At 38.4% G+C, this 14,842-nt stretch overlaps 1 protein-coding gene across 1 annotated transcript in view; it reads right to left on the minus strand.

The window, feature by feature from the left end:
- EXOC4 (exocyst complex component 4) overlaps positions 1-14,842 on the minus strand; it is an 824,798-nt gene that overhangs the window by 63,178 nt on the left and 746,778 nt on the right. Inside the window, exons 15-17 of the mRNA XM_007177140.2 lie at positions 12,692-12,833; positions 3,584-3,762; positions 537-696 (exon numbers count right to left, since the gene is read on the minus strand). Of these exons, the coding sequence (XP_007177202.2) occupies positions 537-696; positions 3,584-3,762; positions 12,692-12,833 (481 nt within the window). The remainder of the gene's footprint in view (positions 1-536; positions 697-3,583; positions 3,763-12,691; positions 12,834-14,842) is intronic.

Genomic DNA, 14,842 nt, shown 5'->3' on the forward strand with positions numbered 1-14,842 from the left:
TAGACACACAGCACATGTACAAAAACCAGGAGAAAGTATATCAAATATCATAGTCTCTAGATTAAAAGTTTATGACTAATGTTTATACATTCTTCTTTGTATTTTATGTTACATATTTTATGCAATGAGCATATATTACTTTTACAATTAGAAAATAAAGTTACTAAAGTTCTGTAGTAAAAGAACTTAGGTTAGACAACAGGAAAAATTACCTGTTTAAGAGTTGTTAAACATCCAATAGAATTTTAGAGAATTACCTTCTCTATAACCAAAGTACATCTATTTGTTCAATTTTTTTCCTTTTTTGAAATTGAGGTATAATTGACGTATTAGTTTCAGATGTACAACATAATAATTCAATATATGCATATATTGTGAAATGATCGTCACAGTAAGTTTAATTAATATCCATCACTTCTGTTTCATTTTTTTTTAAATTAAGTTTTTAAGTACTAAGAACCCATTTTTAAAAATGACTTGATAGACAATGAGGCCTTGGCTTTGGTACAGGAACTGAGCCCAATATTTCCTCCTACCTTGCAAAGTCCAGGTCTGCCTCCCGAGACATGGTGATGTTGGTCAAATTCTGCTGAAGGACAAAAATGTTCCTACACATCTTCTTGATGCCAGACTCACTGATGCGCCTGAAGTACTGGGCGCCGTTAATAAGGATGCAGGAGATCAGGTGTCCTAGGCCTGAGGGATCAGCACAGGGCAGTGGGGAGGAAAGAGAAGACAGATTAGTGCCATCTTGCATAAACCAACACAGGATTTCTCTCTTCTACTGCTCAGAAAATTTAAATGACCAAGGAAAACTTATTTCTGATGGTTGGACCAGCTAATCTTACAATGATTTCAGAGTATTTAGACAGTGCCCAAGTAGTTACAAATGGGGAGACTTTCTGCTGACCAAAAACCTGGTATATCTGCAGCTCTAGCACTGCCATATACAGTTAAAGTCACCATGCCAGGGCTTAGAGTACATGCCAGGTTGTTTTAAACTATTGAAGTGCATAGAACTCTTGTTTTTCTGTACAGTTATTTTAAAGCGGAGAAGAACACATGTAAATATGATGATCTGTTTGGTCTCCTTTTCCTCCTACAAAACAGGTAGGGGTGTATTTTTGGCTCAAAAGTTGATTGACAACCTACATAAGTAAAAATAAGAAAATGGGCTATTGGCATTAATGTTACTACACCTCAACACTGACAATGGAGTATACTTCTAAAGTAGTAACTGGAGAGAATGTAATCAGAAAAAAAGTGCAAAGGAAAAGCAGATCATGCATTAACTGTGGAGTTCCTACAAGACACCTGTGTATTTCTCTGGGGTATCGTAAGTGATTTGTTCTCATCGCCAAAGGACTGTCTTAAGGTCTATGAAATTCAGCAAAGAGCTGGGTAGTACATCAACAAACTAAGAGGTCCCACTCAGGTTACCCTAGGTAATGAAGTTGAGGAATGCTGGTTCAGAACAACCCGAGGCACATGTGGGTTACCATTCTTAGAAGTTAGACTTCAATTCTAAATACTTGGAAATAAGTAAACCTCTCTTCCTTCTTTTTCTCTTATTCTTACAAAGTTGGACTCTGGCAAGATGTCCTCCCCAGAATTCTAAAGTTAGTCTGACTAGTCACAAGCGGTCTACTATTTTTGTCTTAGGGCGTAATTTCAGGGTCAATGGCTCCTTCTGTCTTCAGAATGAGTTTTCCCTTGATTTGGATAAATATAGAAAAAGGACAGGAGAAGGCAGTGTCTCTTGCTTCAGCTACACTCACCCAGTGTTGCTTCAAGACCACAGATTCGCGTGTATGTGCTACTATTTGAAAGCGAAGTAAAAAGCTTTTCACTCGAAGGGAAAGAAACACACACGTGGATTTTACATTTAAAGCAAGACAGTTTATGTGAAAAATCTCTGTAGGTTATTTTGCTGTGATTCTCCTGAGCCCGTAACTTCACGCAGAATTTTGTTCTGCAGTGCTTTAGTGTGGTCTGTCCTACGTGTAGGCTCTGAGGCAATGCAATGCTTGTAGAGAATAATAAAGAGATAAATAAATGTATCTACCAATTAAGTATAAGCAATTATAATAATAAACCAATTAAAAGTTGGTCTGCTTTGTATTATCACTATACATCAGGAATTCTAAACAGTATCTGTGATTAAAACACTCCTTAAAAAAAATAATAAAATAAAATACTCCTTCTTGACACACCAAGAAGACTGAGACCACTGCCACCTCCTCAACTTGGGAAACTCAATGTTATGCCTTTTGAATTTAGAAAGTGATATCACAGAGGGATAGCTAGCCTTTTAAATAGGAATCCTCAAATTTATTATTTTTTTTTTTTAGTTAAAACCTCTTCTATGTCATAGGATTATACCTGTATCTCAAGAAGATGTTGCTGCCCAGCAGAATTAGATGTTAAGAAATGTCTGGTCAAAATGAGAGGAAACCTCTGGGATGTGAATGTTGATATGTGGGGCTTGGAAGAGCTACTGTCAAGAGCCCGAAGGGAATTCTGCGTAGTCAGGAAAGTGATTTCTTAGATGCGCCCTGTACCGTCAAGCTACAGAGTATTGCTGCAGTCTCCAATTCACAGTGCCATGGGGCTGACTAACAGCTAACCTTTTCATACTTTCTGGCTAAAGTCGTTTAGGGATACTCCCCTTCAGAACAGATCTCCATCACTATAATTTAATGGGAAAATAGGAATTTTTTAGGGGGCAGGGGGTCCACATTTGCTAGAACAGAACCATTTCATAAAGCAAGACATGGTCATGCATTGACACTCTCTTTCCATCTTCAGGCTGCCACAATCCTTTGCACTAAATACCTTCTTAATTGTTTTAAATAACACTGGCTCAATTCTATGAGATGCCACAGATACTTCTGGCCCCCAAGTCTACATATAAACCAAGCAGAACAAGAAAAAAAGGGGATATAATTTGAAATCCTAAAAGGGGTCCTTTGGAGGAATTCATCATGAAAATGATTTGGCTGGCGGTGCATTGTTTTAAATGTTGAAGGCGAACGCCTTTGGAAAGTACTGTCTTTCACACCCTTCCTGACTTGCTTGACCCTGAAGGCACTTACGGATGCAGCCTTCTTAAAACTGCTGCTCGTCAGAGGTTTCTGTTTTTTTCAGACAACAATTCATCCTCTGAGAGAAAACTTCCCCTTCCAGTGATAATTTTAGCCCATGAGGGGATCTTTCAGGGTTGTCTCTGTATGGTGTGTGTGTGTTTCTTTTTCCTTTATGAGCTCCTCTTGAGTTAATCTGTGGTCCACTCCACACATTTACCCAGCTCTCACGAGCAGCATGTCAAGGAGGCAGGCTGGCTGCCATCTGCCTTATCTCGGATTAAATCTCCTTATCCAGAAGGAGCAGATGGAAGCCACAGTGTTGCTTAGGAAGCCACACACGCAGAGGCTAGGTACTGCAGCTTTCATCCAAAAGGAAAAACAAACAAAAAAATCAACAACCTTTTGCTACAAGTTTTGAACTTCAGTAATAGAGAAAATCAGGAAAACCTTCAGCTTTCCTTCCTCCCAAACTCCCAGGGACAGAGGCAGGGTCTGACCTTCAAATATATACTGGAACTTGTGCTGCTGGAGGCTGGCACTCATGGCCTCCTCAATGGCGCTGATGTCTTTGTTGAGCTTGACCACCAGAGGGTCATAATCCATACTTTCCACGTTAGCGACAATGGCATAGTTCCCTTCCTTTGCAAGAGGGATGAGATAGTGGAAACAGTGAACCCTGAAAGGGAGAGAGATGGGGAAAGCAGTTAGTAATAACTCTTTCTGATGAAAATAACCATCTTCTTGTGACAGAGCACCCAAATATTTAAGACAGCAGTGGTCCTGTAAATTTTTATGTATCCCTCCCCCTTTTCACCAGAAAGCCTTCTAAGTTATTCTATAGAAAAACTGAGTGATCTCAAGCAAGTCAGCTTCTGTGATCCTTGCTTGTTTAATCCATACATTGGGGGTGAGGAGTAGATGAGCTCTAAAATCCTTTCCAGGACAAGATTGTTTGCATAGAGTGAAAAGCATTATCTCTTTCAAGCAGATACTGTTGTAGTGAAAATGAGAGGCAGAGGTCACAGATCTTTGAAACTTTGGTGTCTATTGCCATTTACTAGCTATGTGACTTCAGGAAACTTACTTTCTCTCTCTAGGCCTCAGTTTCCTTATCTGTGAAATGGGGATGGTAACAACACATACCTCATAAGGTGCTCCTAGGAGCTACTACATAGAAAGAGTATAGAGCACAGGGGTTGGCAATATTATATTTATTATTGTTAATCTATTACTTAACCAAAACACTTACTGAACATGTATGAGTGTGTTAGAAATTGTGCTAGGCCCTGGGAATGTAAGACACAGTTTGTGCCATTAAAGACTCCACAGCCTAATGGGGATGACCAAGAAAAAAAAGACCAAAAGATGACAGTTTCTCACTCAGAAGCATGTGTACCCAGGGTGCCATGGCAGTTTGCAGAGGAAAGGTTCAGAACAGGAGGTGATACCTGTCATAGAGGACGTATCTGAGTGAGCTTGAGGAAGGAGTACATTCCTATGTTGAAATGCCCTGAGTCAGTCTGATAATGTAAAATTCTTAGGTTCTTTTTGGTAGGTGTCACTAACTGCCAAGGAACTCTGAGATGGGTGAGGATTGGCTACTCTATAACCTCTGTATTAAGCTGTAATGAAAGACGTTTCAGGCCAAATAATTCTACCACTCATACAGGTGTTTATTAAAAACAAACATACAAAACCCCTGCATCATCCATTGGCAGGCATAGTTGAAACAGGTTGTTCTGTAAGCTTAGTGATTGTTTTAGGTGCTCTGTCTGATCTTGACATGGAAGGTTGACTGGAAGTGGACATAATGACCATTCAGAGTTAGGATTCTGTTATGCTTAGACTTGGCATCAGGTAACGAGAAATGTTCCTAAACAAATGGCCACAGCCTTGGGTATCATCCCTAATGATGCAACTACAGGCTTAACCATAATTTTTCTTTTTTTAAGTCAGGTTTATTGACAGATAATTTACGAACAGTAAATTCACCTGTTTTAGTGTACAGTTTTATGAGTTCTGACAAATGCAACCAGTTGTATAAGCATCACCATAATCAAATTATAGCACAATACCATCACCTCCAGAATTCCCTTGTGCCACCCTTGAAGTCAACCCCTTCTTGTACCCCAAGGCTCTTGCAGCCACAGCTCTATTTTCAGCCCCCACAGTTCTGTCTCTTCTAGAATGCCATATAAATGCAATCATACAGCATGTAGCCTTTGGGGTTTGGCTTCTTTCAATCTGAGATTTACCCATGTTGCTGTTCATTCCTTGTTATTGCTGAGTGGCCTCCTGCATATGGATGTGCTACAATTTAACCCTTCACCAGCTAACATCTGGGTTGTTTCTAGTTTGGGGTGATTATGAATAAAGCTGCTTCGTGTATAGGTTTTTGTGTAAATATAAAACTTCCCTTTTCTTGGGTAAATATCTACAAGTGGGATTGCTGCGTCATATGGTAAGTATACGTTTAATTTTATAAGAAACTGCCAAACTGTTTTCCAAAGCAGCTGTGCTATTTTGCTTTCCTACTACCGATGTACAAGAGTTCCAGTTGCTCCACATCCTCAAAAGCACTTACTGCTGTCAGTTTTTTTTTTTTTAATTTAAGCTTTATGGAGGTATAATTGACATTAAATTGTAAGATATTTAGTGTATGCCATGGTAATTTGATATATGTACACCCTGTGAAAGGATTCCCTTCATCTAGTTAATTAACACATCCATCACCTCACATATTTAGCCTTTTTTTTTTTAACATCTTTATTGGAGTATAATTGCTTTACAATGGCGTGTTAGTTTCTGCTTTATAACAATGAGAACATGAAGTACTACTCTCTCAGCAAATTTCAATTATACAATACAGTGTTATCAACTACAGTCATTCTGGTTTACATTAGATCCTCAGACCTTATTTATCTTAGAGCTGAAATCTGTACCCTTTTACCAACCACTTCCTAGTTCCCTCATCCTCCAGCCACCACTTTTCTACTCTGTTTCTGTGATTTTTTTAAAAAAAGATTCCACATAAAAGTGATACCATGCAGTAGTTGTCTTTCTTTGTCTAGCTTATTTCTCTTGGGATAATGTCCTCAAGTGCTTATCAATTTAAAAAAATTTTTTTAAGTCATTCTAACAGATGTATAGTGGTGTCTCATTGTGGTTTTAATTTGCATTTTCCTAGTGACTAATGATGCGGACATATTTTCATGTGTTTATTTGCCACCCATACACCTTTTTTTTTTAAGATTTTTTTTTATTTGGACCATTTTAAAAGTCTTTATTGAACTTGTTACAATATTGCTTCTGTTTTATTCTTTGTATTTTTGGCCAAGGGGCATGTGGGATCCCAGCTCCCTGACCAGGGATCGAACCCGCATTCCCCGCATTGGAAGGCGAAGTCCCAGCCACCAGACTGCCAGGGAAGTCCCGCCATCCATATATGTTTGTGTTCACATCATTTGCCTAATTTTTTTATTGACTTGTTTTCTTATTATTAACTTTTGAGAGTTCTTTATATATGCTGGATACAAGTTGACGTGCATTTTGTAAACATTTTCTCCCAATCTTTGGCTCATCTTTTCATCTTAACAATGTCTTTCAAAGAATTGTTTTAAATTTTGATGAAGCTTAATTTATCAGCTTTTTCTTTTACGGATGGTAACTCTGGGGGTCAGCTTTAAGAAATCTTTGCCCAAGCAAAGTTACAAAGATTTCTTCCTATATTTGCTTCTAGGAGTTTTATAGTTTGAGATTTTACATTTAGAGCTATGATCCATTTTAAGCTAAGTTTTGCATAGGATGTGCTATATTTTTGTAACCTGCTCATGGAAGGGAATCCAGGTATCTTGACTACCAGTTCATTTTCATGATAGGTGATCACCTTAACAGTTGCTAATCAACTAATGATTAATTTTGCCAATAAAAACTCATTCTGACATTCATGTGCTAATTATTAAAGTATATGGTTTTGATCAGGATACCAGTAACGGCATCAGTTGCAGTTCCTCCAGAATGTGACATTTTTGATATAATGAAAGTTGATCAACCCTGGAGTGGGATTCGTGCCTAGGGAAATTGATTGCTACTGTGGTTGAAATTTAAACTAAGTAACTCTTAGTTGAAAATAAAATCAAGCCATTAATGCTGAAGTATTTTTACAGTAAATTATAGACATTACAACCTCAGACGATGGGAAGACCATATATCACTACAAAGGCATGAGGGTGTGAATGGAGGACAGTTTTAAGGAATGACCAGAAGTTCCTTTTAGTACATACAGATCACATGACAGAGGCATGAGGTGAGCTTGGGGAGATGGGCAGGGGCCAGGTCATCATAAGCTTTGAGGCCATCTAAGGACTCTGGACTTTATGTGAGAAGTCACAGGGAGTCTTAAGAGGATTTTAAGAGGTGAAATTATATAATCAGATATGAGCTTTGGCAAGATGACTCTGCACAGTATAAAGGGTGAATTAATGGTGGAGAATGGTAGAAATTAGAAGTAGAGACTACTTAGGAAATTACTATGAATTGGAGGTGAGTGCTTATGAGATCCTGAAGTGAGTGGCAGAGAGGAGAGACAAAAACTGTTCTAAGATATTATCTTCCTCTCCCAAAATGATTAGAGATGAAAGGAAATTAAAATAGTCATTGGCAAATGTCAAATTCAGAAAAAGTTTTTTTTTCTTTTTCTTTTGAATTCTGGCATGTTGTTGCTGACCTTAATACAACTTTGGCATTAAGGTTTTCTGCAAATATTGCTGATTACACAGCGGGATGGTTGATTTTCAGAAAGTGCACACTTAGGATACCAACAGCAGCAGGCAGTTACTGTTCAACCCACTTAGAACCCTCCTGATGGTGAGAGAAATCAGCTGATAAAGGTGACATTCTTAGCATTTTAGACTCAAATTGCAACTTAATTTTCTTCTTCTAAAGTTCAAATAGAAAAAAAAAAAGACCTCAACAATTTTTAATGGTCTCACCATGTCTTTCATCTCTTGGGGGTGTAACATGCCTTATGCTTCAAACTGTAAAAAAGCACTGCTTAGTGGTTAAATGTGACCTACAGTGACACAGGTAAAATGTCACATGCTCTTTGGATGGGTCCTTCAACACAGAACCTACTGGATTTGAGAACCCTTTTCGGTTTTTTGTTTGTTTGTTTTGTTTTTTTAGTGAAACAAGTAAAGTGTTTATTAGGAGGAAAAAGAGTACATGTGGCAGTACAGGCAGGGAGAACCCTTTTTGGTTTTAACTTTAACAATGTTAAAGAAAAAGATGGGCTATGGATATAAAATATTTGAGGGAATAAGACAAATTTTTGGCATTTGAAGTTGTTCTGGACTTGCTAGCTTTTCCCATTAATTTTTTCCCATTAAGTTTTTTTGTCTGTTCTATCTGTGCTCTCTTATTATAGTGGCTTCTTGGGTAAAAGTGCCAGAGACAGTGCCTAACTAGCCACTTCTTCATTGTACCAGCTCCTGGACCACAGGGCCTAAGTTCTAAGTCTCCTTTACAGTGAGATGGGAACAAAACAAACCTTAGCTGATGATGGTGACAAGCATGATGCTGGCCATGCAGTCTCTGTACCTCTTAAATACACGTCATGGACTGCCAAGTGAAAACGATCTCCAAACCAATTCATTTTCTTTAATGAGCAACAGGTTTTGTTTGGGGAACCCACACTTACTTTATCTGGGTTTGATTTCAAACCAGCTAATTCTCGAGAGTCACTGAGCGCTTATTATGCAGCAGGACTGTTCCAGGTCCTGGAGCCAGAGCAGTGAAGGAGGCACACCTGATTCCTGCCTTCTATGTGCTAATGGTTTCTTCCACAGTCACCCACTGTGGGTGCCCAGAGCACTTAGCCATCTCCTCTATTCTAGCTTTGGACAACTACAGTAATGATTTATTTGAGATTTTCCTTATTCATTTTCTATCATCAACTGTACAAACAAAAGCTTGTTACTGTGACAAGGAATGAATAAAATGTGTCAACATTCACTATCTGAGCCGTATATGGAGTGTTCTGTCTAGTTTTTTGTACCATACTTGAACAGGAACAAAGACAATCTGGAGCACATTCATAGGAAAGCAACCTGAATGTTGAAACCATGTTAAATGAAGACGTAAGGAAATTTAATTTGGAAAAAATAAACATGTTTAGTGTTTTCATTTAGAGTCAGGGAAAGATAATTCTGCATCCAGGACTCTAAAACTCAGTCTTTTTTTGTTATTTATTCTTAAAATGATCTTTTTCTGTTTTTAAACTAATGATGAAGGAGATATAGCAATAGGTGTTACAGCATTGAATGGTTTCTTGTAAAGTTAATAAACAATGACTAAAATATGTTTGGCATTATTAAGAACAGTACTGCCAATATGTACAAAAATAAAAAGGGCAGGATAGAGTTCAAGGATTGAAAAGATCTTACTCAAAGACCTTTGAGTAAGGCAAAGATGCCTTGAAAGTATCCCACTTGGAATTAACTACACTACAAGCTGATAATTCCAAATGAAGAACACACCGTGAACCCACACAACCAATGGCATAAATTCCAGGAGCTGTGATAGTAATTAATTTGATGTTCCCTTGTTTTTCTATGCAACCCAGGTAACAGAGGCATCAGAGTGTTACTGGGTGTTTTTCTTTCCCCCGTCGACTACGTTTATCTTATTCACAGAAAATACCCAATTTATTTCACTGTCAGCTTGTAAATAAATAGAAAACAAATCTAAAACTTATCATAAAACAAATCAGAAATCATAGAGGAAAAGTCTTTATTTCTCAACAACCGAATGTAAGAAATAAGATCAGAAATAATGCTGAGTAAAATGACTCCAAATCTACAATGCTGCTTCAGTTGCCCTACTCAAAGGTCTTCACAAGCAATAAAGAAGTAACTCACTGGACAAGATAATGAAGAATGAAAAAAGCAAGCGGCATACAAAAGAAGTGACATCAACAATACATTAGCAATTAAGCTTTGTCTGAGCACACCTGCAAGATAGCCAAGTTCTAACAGGAGACCAAACATACGAACCAAAATCCTATTTACATTTTTAAAACCTAAATCTACTAAAGACTCGAAACAAAAAGGCAATACTCTATCAACTTTAATAATGTCTCACAGTAATACAAAAGAAAATGCATTACTATACACTTTCGGATCCTGAGGTTTTTGATCCTGATGTTTCAAAACTATATATCCAACTGTCTATTTGACATTGGCACCCAGATGTCTAATAAGCATCTCAAACCAAACATCACCAAAACGGAATTCTTGATCTCTACCCCTCCCCCAACCTTTCTCGGTCCCTCAGTCTTTCTCACCCCACTCATTGGTCATGGCGTCCACATAGTTTTGCTCTGTGGTCTCCCTGGAGTCCTGGCCCCAAAGCTGTGGTTTTCCTGGAGTCCTTTCTTTCTCTCACTGCCACCAGTCCTGCGTCCAATCCAATCTATCAATAAATCAGCTCTACCTTGAGAACATGTCCCAAATCTGACACTTCTCACACCTTCCCCTCTGTCATTCTGGTGCTCATATCTGGTCTTAACTGATCCCCCTCTGCTTCCATTCATATTTCTCCCTGCAATTTTTTTTCCATACAACAGCCAGAGTGATCTTTTAAAAATGTGAATGAGTGAATGAATGAATGAATATCTCCCCCTTGCTTAAAACCTTCTAATAGCTTCTTGATGCACTTAGAATAAAACATGAGCTCATGCTGTACAGCAGAGAATGGTACAACACTGTAAATCAACTACACTTCAATAAAAAAAATAAAACAATCCGAACTCTTCACGTGGTCTGTAAGACCCTATAATGAGTCAGGTTCCATGACCCCATGTGATCAGGCTCCAGCCGGCCTCTTTACCTTTCCTTCCACTCCTCCCCACCTCCTTATTCACCGGGCTACAATCATACTGGATTCCTCTCTGTTCCTCAAATCTGCCAGTTTGGTTTTGTCTCAGGACCTCGTGAGTGCCCCTCCCTGCCTGAAACTCTTTTCCACTAGGTCTTTGTACAGATGGCTCTTTCTTGGTACCTTGTCACAATTTCCCTGACCATTTTATCTATGAAACAAAATACCAGATCCCCCTTTCTCGTCAACCCTAGCCATTCTCTGCACTGTCCAGTATAACAATAGCTACACGTGGCCATTGAACACTTGAAATGTGACTAATCCAAATTTTGACGGGCCGTAGCATAAAACATGTAGTAGATCTCAAAGGCTTAGGATAAAAAAATGCAAAATAGATCAATAATTTTTATGTTAATTCCACGTTGAAATGATAATATTTTGGATATACCGGGTTGGATAAAATATATTATGATTTATGTGTTTCTATATTTTCAAATGGAACTATTAGAATATTTAAATTATTTATGTGGTTCACATGTGCAGTTCACTTTATATTTCTATTTGATAGCGTGGTTTAATTCCATTCTGCTATTTTATTTTTTTAGTTACACTAAGCTGAAATTTCCCTTTTTATTTACTCACTGGCTGTTCACCCCAGTGAGAATGTAGCTCTATGACAGTAGGGACCTTGAGTGTTTTTGTCATTGTTGTATCCCAATTCTTAGATCACTGTCTGGAACAAAGATGGCACTCAATAAATATTTATTGAATGAATAAATAAATGATTGGAGACTTTCTAGTCTTTTCTTCCTACCATTTCCAGAGGTATGATAATAGAGTCTACCAAAGCTAATTAGAATATTCTACACTTCAGGGGAAGAAGCAAGAGTCCAAAAATATCATATCTTGGAAACTTCTTGAATTATGATTGAACTTAATGTCTTCAATTGGGTTTTAGGTTCTTTTTTTTTTTAATATTTATTTCTTTATTTGGTTGCACAGGGTCTTAGTTGCAGCAGGTGGGCTCCTTAGTTGCAGCTCCAGGGCTCCTTAGTTGCGGCTTGCCAGCTTCTTAGTTGTGATGTGTGAACTCTTAGTAGTGGCATGCATGTGGGATCTAGTTCCCTGACCAGGGATCAAACTTGGGCCCCCTGCATTGGGAGCGCGGAGTCTTATCTTCTGTGCCACCGGAGAAGTCCCGGTTTTAGGTTCTTAAAGAAAGGGATCATGGTTCTTGCATCTGTATACTCCCTTCTTAGTATGGACTAGCATAGTACCTTACTAAAAATATCAATGGCAATAAAGTCATCATAGTCGAAAAGCTACCATATTTTGAGCACTTACTCTGTGCTAGGCATTGTACTTTTTACTTATCATTTCATTTATAAAATCTCTAAGTTAGAAATTACTGTTTCTATTTTTAAGAGGAGGAAACTGAGTTAGTAAAGTTAATTAACTGACTTAAGATGGCCTAGCCAACTGGTATAGACATTCCAGTCTAGATCATTCTGATGTCATAGCCCATGCAAACTCCAAACCACCATATTCACAATACAGCATGTGCTTAAAAACTTTAACAGTGACTAACACTAAAAAATCACTTTCAGTGTAAAAAAAAAGGACATCTATAATACGAACCAAAAATGATAGTGATACTCTCCAGACATAAGCGAGTGATTTATGACCCACAGTGCAATTAAATCACAGTCTTGTGCTTGGCTGTGTCATACCTGACTTCCAGGTGTAGGACCAGCAAGCAGCGGTCAGCCATATCCTGGAAAGATTTTGCAAGTTCGCTCAGAGTCTGCATGATCTGCTCTGACACTGGTGGGAGATCCACGTTCACGTGGTTATCTTGAGCAGGAGACAGATCTGAAAGAAGGGGTGAGGACAAAACACCAATCATTTCATTAGATGCCTACAGATATTTTTTGAAATGACACATGATTTTGTTGTTCTTCATGTTGTTTTTATCAATTTGGCTAATGCTAGTGTTGGCAGCATCAGACATCTGAGACACGACAGACTATTTCGGTACTTGATTAAACATAAAAGCCCAGCTGATTGTCTTGCATCAATTCACAGAATGACAGAAACAGGAACTCAGAGTTGGAAGTGAACTTAGTAATCTAGCCCAACCATGTGGTCTATGCTTCTGTTATCTGTACATCTTCAAGTGGCTGTTCAGCTTCTGGTTGCACACCCACACAAATGTTTGTGAAAGGAAACTCAGTTCCTCTTGCGGCAGCCTATTCCATCTAAGAAAGATATGACCACCTTACATCAAGCCATGTCTGTTGTCATTGACTTCTAATCATTGGCCCTGGTTCTGCCAACTTAACAATCACTCTTACTTGTGTCAGTACTTCAAGTACTAAAGATATCTCTTTTGGCCTTCCCTGAAAAAGGACATTTCCCTTTTTGGGCTAGATGTCCCCAGACTTTCAACAATTCTCCAAATAATCCAACTGAGTCATTTTATAATTCTCATAATTCACCAAAAATATTCCAATTGTTCTATATTTCCCTTGAAATGTGGGACTTAGGACCAAACATAATAAATGTTTGGAGTGGTCAGAGTGGTCTGACCTGTCTAGAAAGAGTGATCAATTCCCTTGTTCTAGAAGCCGTGCTCCTTGCGTGTAACCCTAAAATTTCCTGGGGTGGGGTGGGGCGAGGGAACAGGATGTGTTGCATTCTCCTTAACTCAAACAGAGCTTACTTACAATCGGCTAAAAGCCCTAAAAAGGTCTTTTTGGAAAATTTGATAAACCTACCTTCTCTATCTCTTGCAAGTAATTGATAAAATATTTAATAGCATTTGGCCATTTTCTACAGGAAAATACTAAAGAGCAAAAATGTGAACTACATTTCCTTATGTCTAGACTTCTGTTGTGTATCCAGTTCCCCATAATTTCTTGAAGATCACCAAGAATAATTTGGCAATTTCATTCAAAAGTTCTTCGAGTTCTCTAGAGCCTCAAAGGCTGGCCTTGAGTCCCGTCTCCACTATTTACTTATTATTGTGACCAAGAGCTAATGACAAATTCTTTCCGCCTCAGTTTCTTCTGTAAAATGGAGATAACAGAACTTCAGAATGTTGTTGGGAACACTGAATGAGTTACAGCTGTTGGGAGTATTGAATGGGTTAATGTAGATAAAATACTTCAGACAATAGCACATAAAACTCACTGAATATTAATATAAATAATAAACACAAGTAATAATTATTCTTTAGCATGTGATTTGTCCAGGTTAAGAGTCCTAAGCTTAATTATAGCAACAAGGTACTTAAAAGATAATTCCATCCACCTTGAGGTTCAATTTCCATGTATTAGTATCTTTTCCTTTCCCATGTGAAAATTCTTCTCCTTTTCAGAGGATGCAGTGTCATTTGGAAGAAGGGCTCCCTGGACTTAGGGGACATGGGATTTGGCGAGGCACTACTGGCTAACTTGGGAGGTATCCACCTTACAGAGCAGGGAGTCAACATATGTAGTGGAAGGCATATCTGCAGTTGTGGGCTTTCAGAGCTGCATCTATTCCTAGACTCAGCCAAGCACAGAGACGAGCCTGGAGAGACCGTCAAGAATTAAAAGGCTAAGTTCTCCTCAGTGGAAACAGACTTCAGTAAATTAAAATATCATGGCAAACACACACAAAAAAGAATTTTGTTCAAGGGAACTGACGTGTAAGGAGGAAGGAAATATAGCGATGGAGATTTAAACTTATTACCAGCCTTGGCATCGTCTGAGATGTTCACTAACTCGGTCTGCAGGACTGGATGTAGACACTGCTTTCCCTCTAATGCTATCATTATTCAAGTTGTTTGACTGCAAGGTGAGATCACTGCCTTCATAATGTTTTCTTTTGGCAGACTG

The sequence above is a fragment of the Balaenoptera acutorostrata genome, chromosome 7 (assembly GCF_949987535.1).
Source record: "Balaenoptera acutorostrata chromosome 7, mBalAcu1.1, whole genome shotgun sequence".
Taxonomy (NCBI): domain Eukaryota; kingdom Metazoa; phylum Chordata; class Mammalia; order Artiodactyla; family Balaenopteridae; genus Balaenoptera; species Balaenoptera acutorostrata.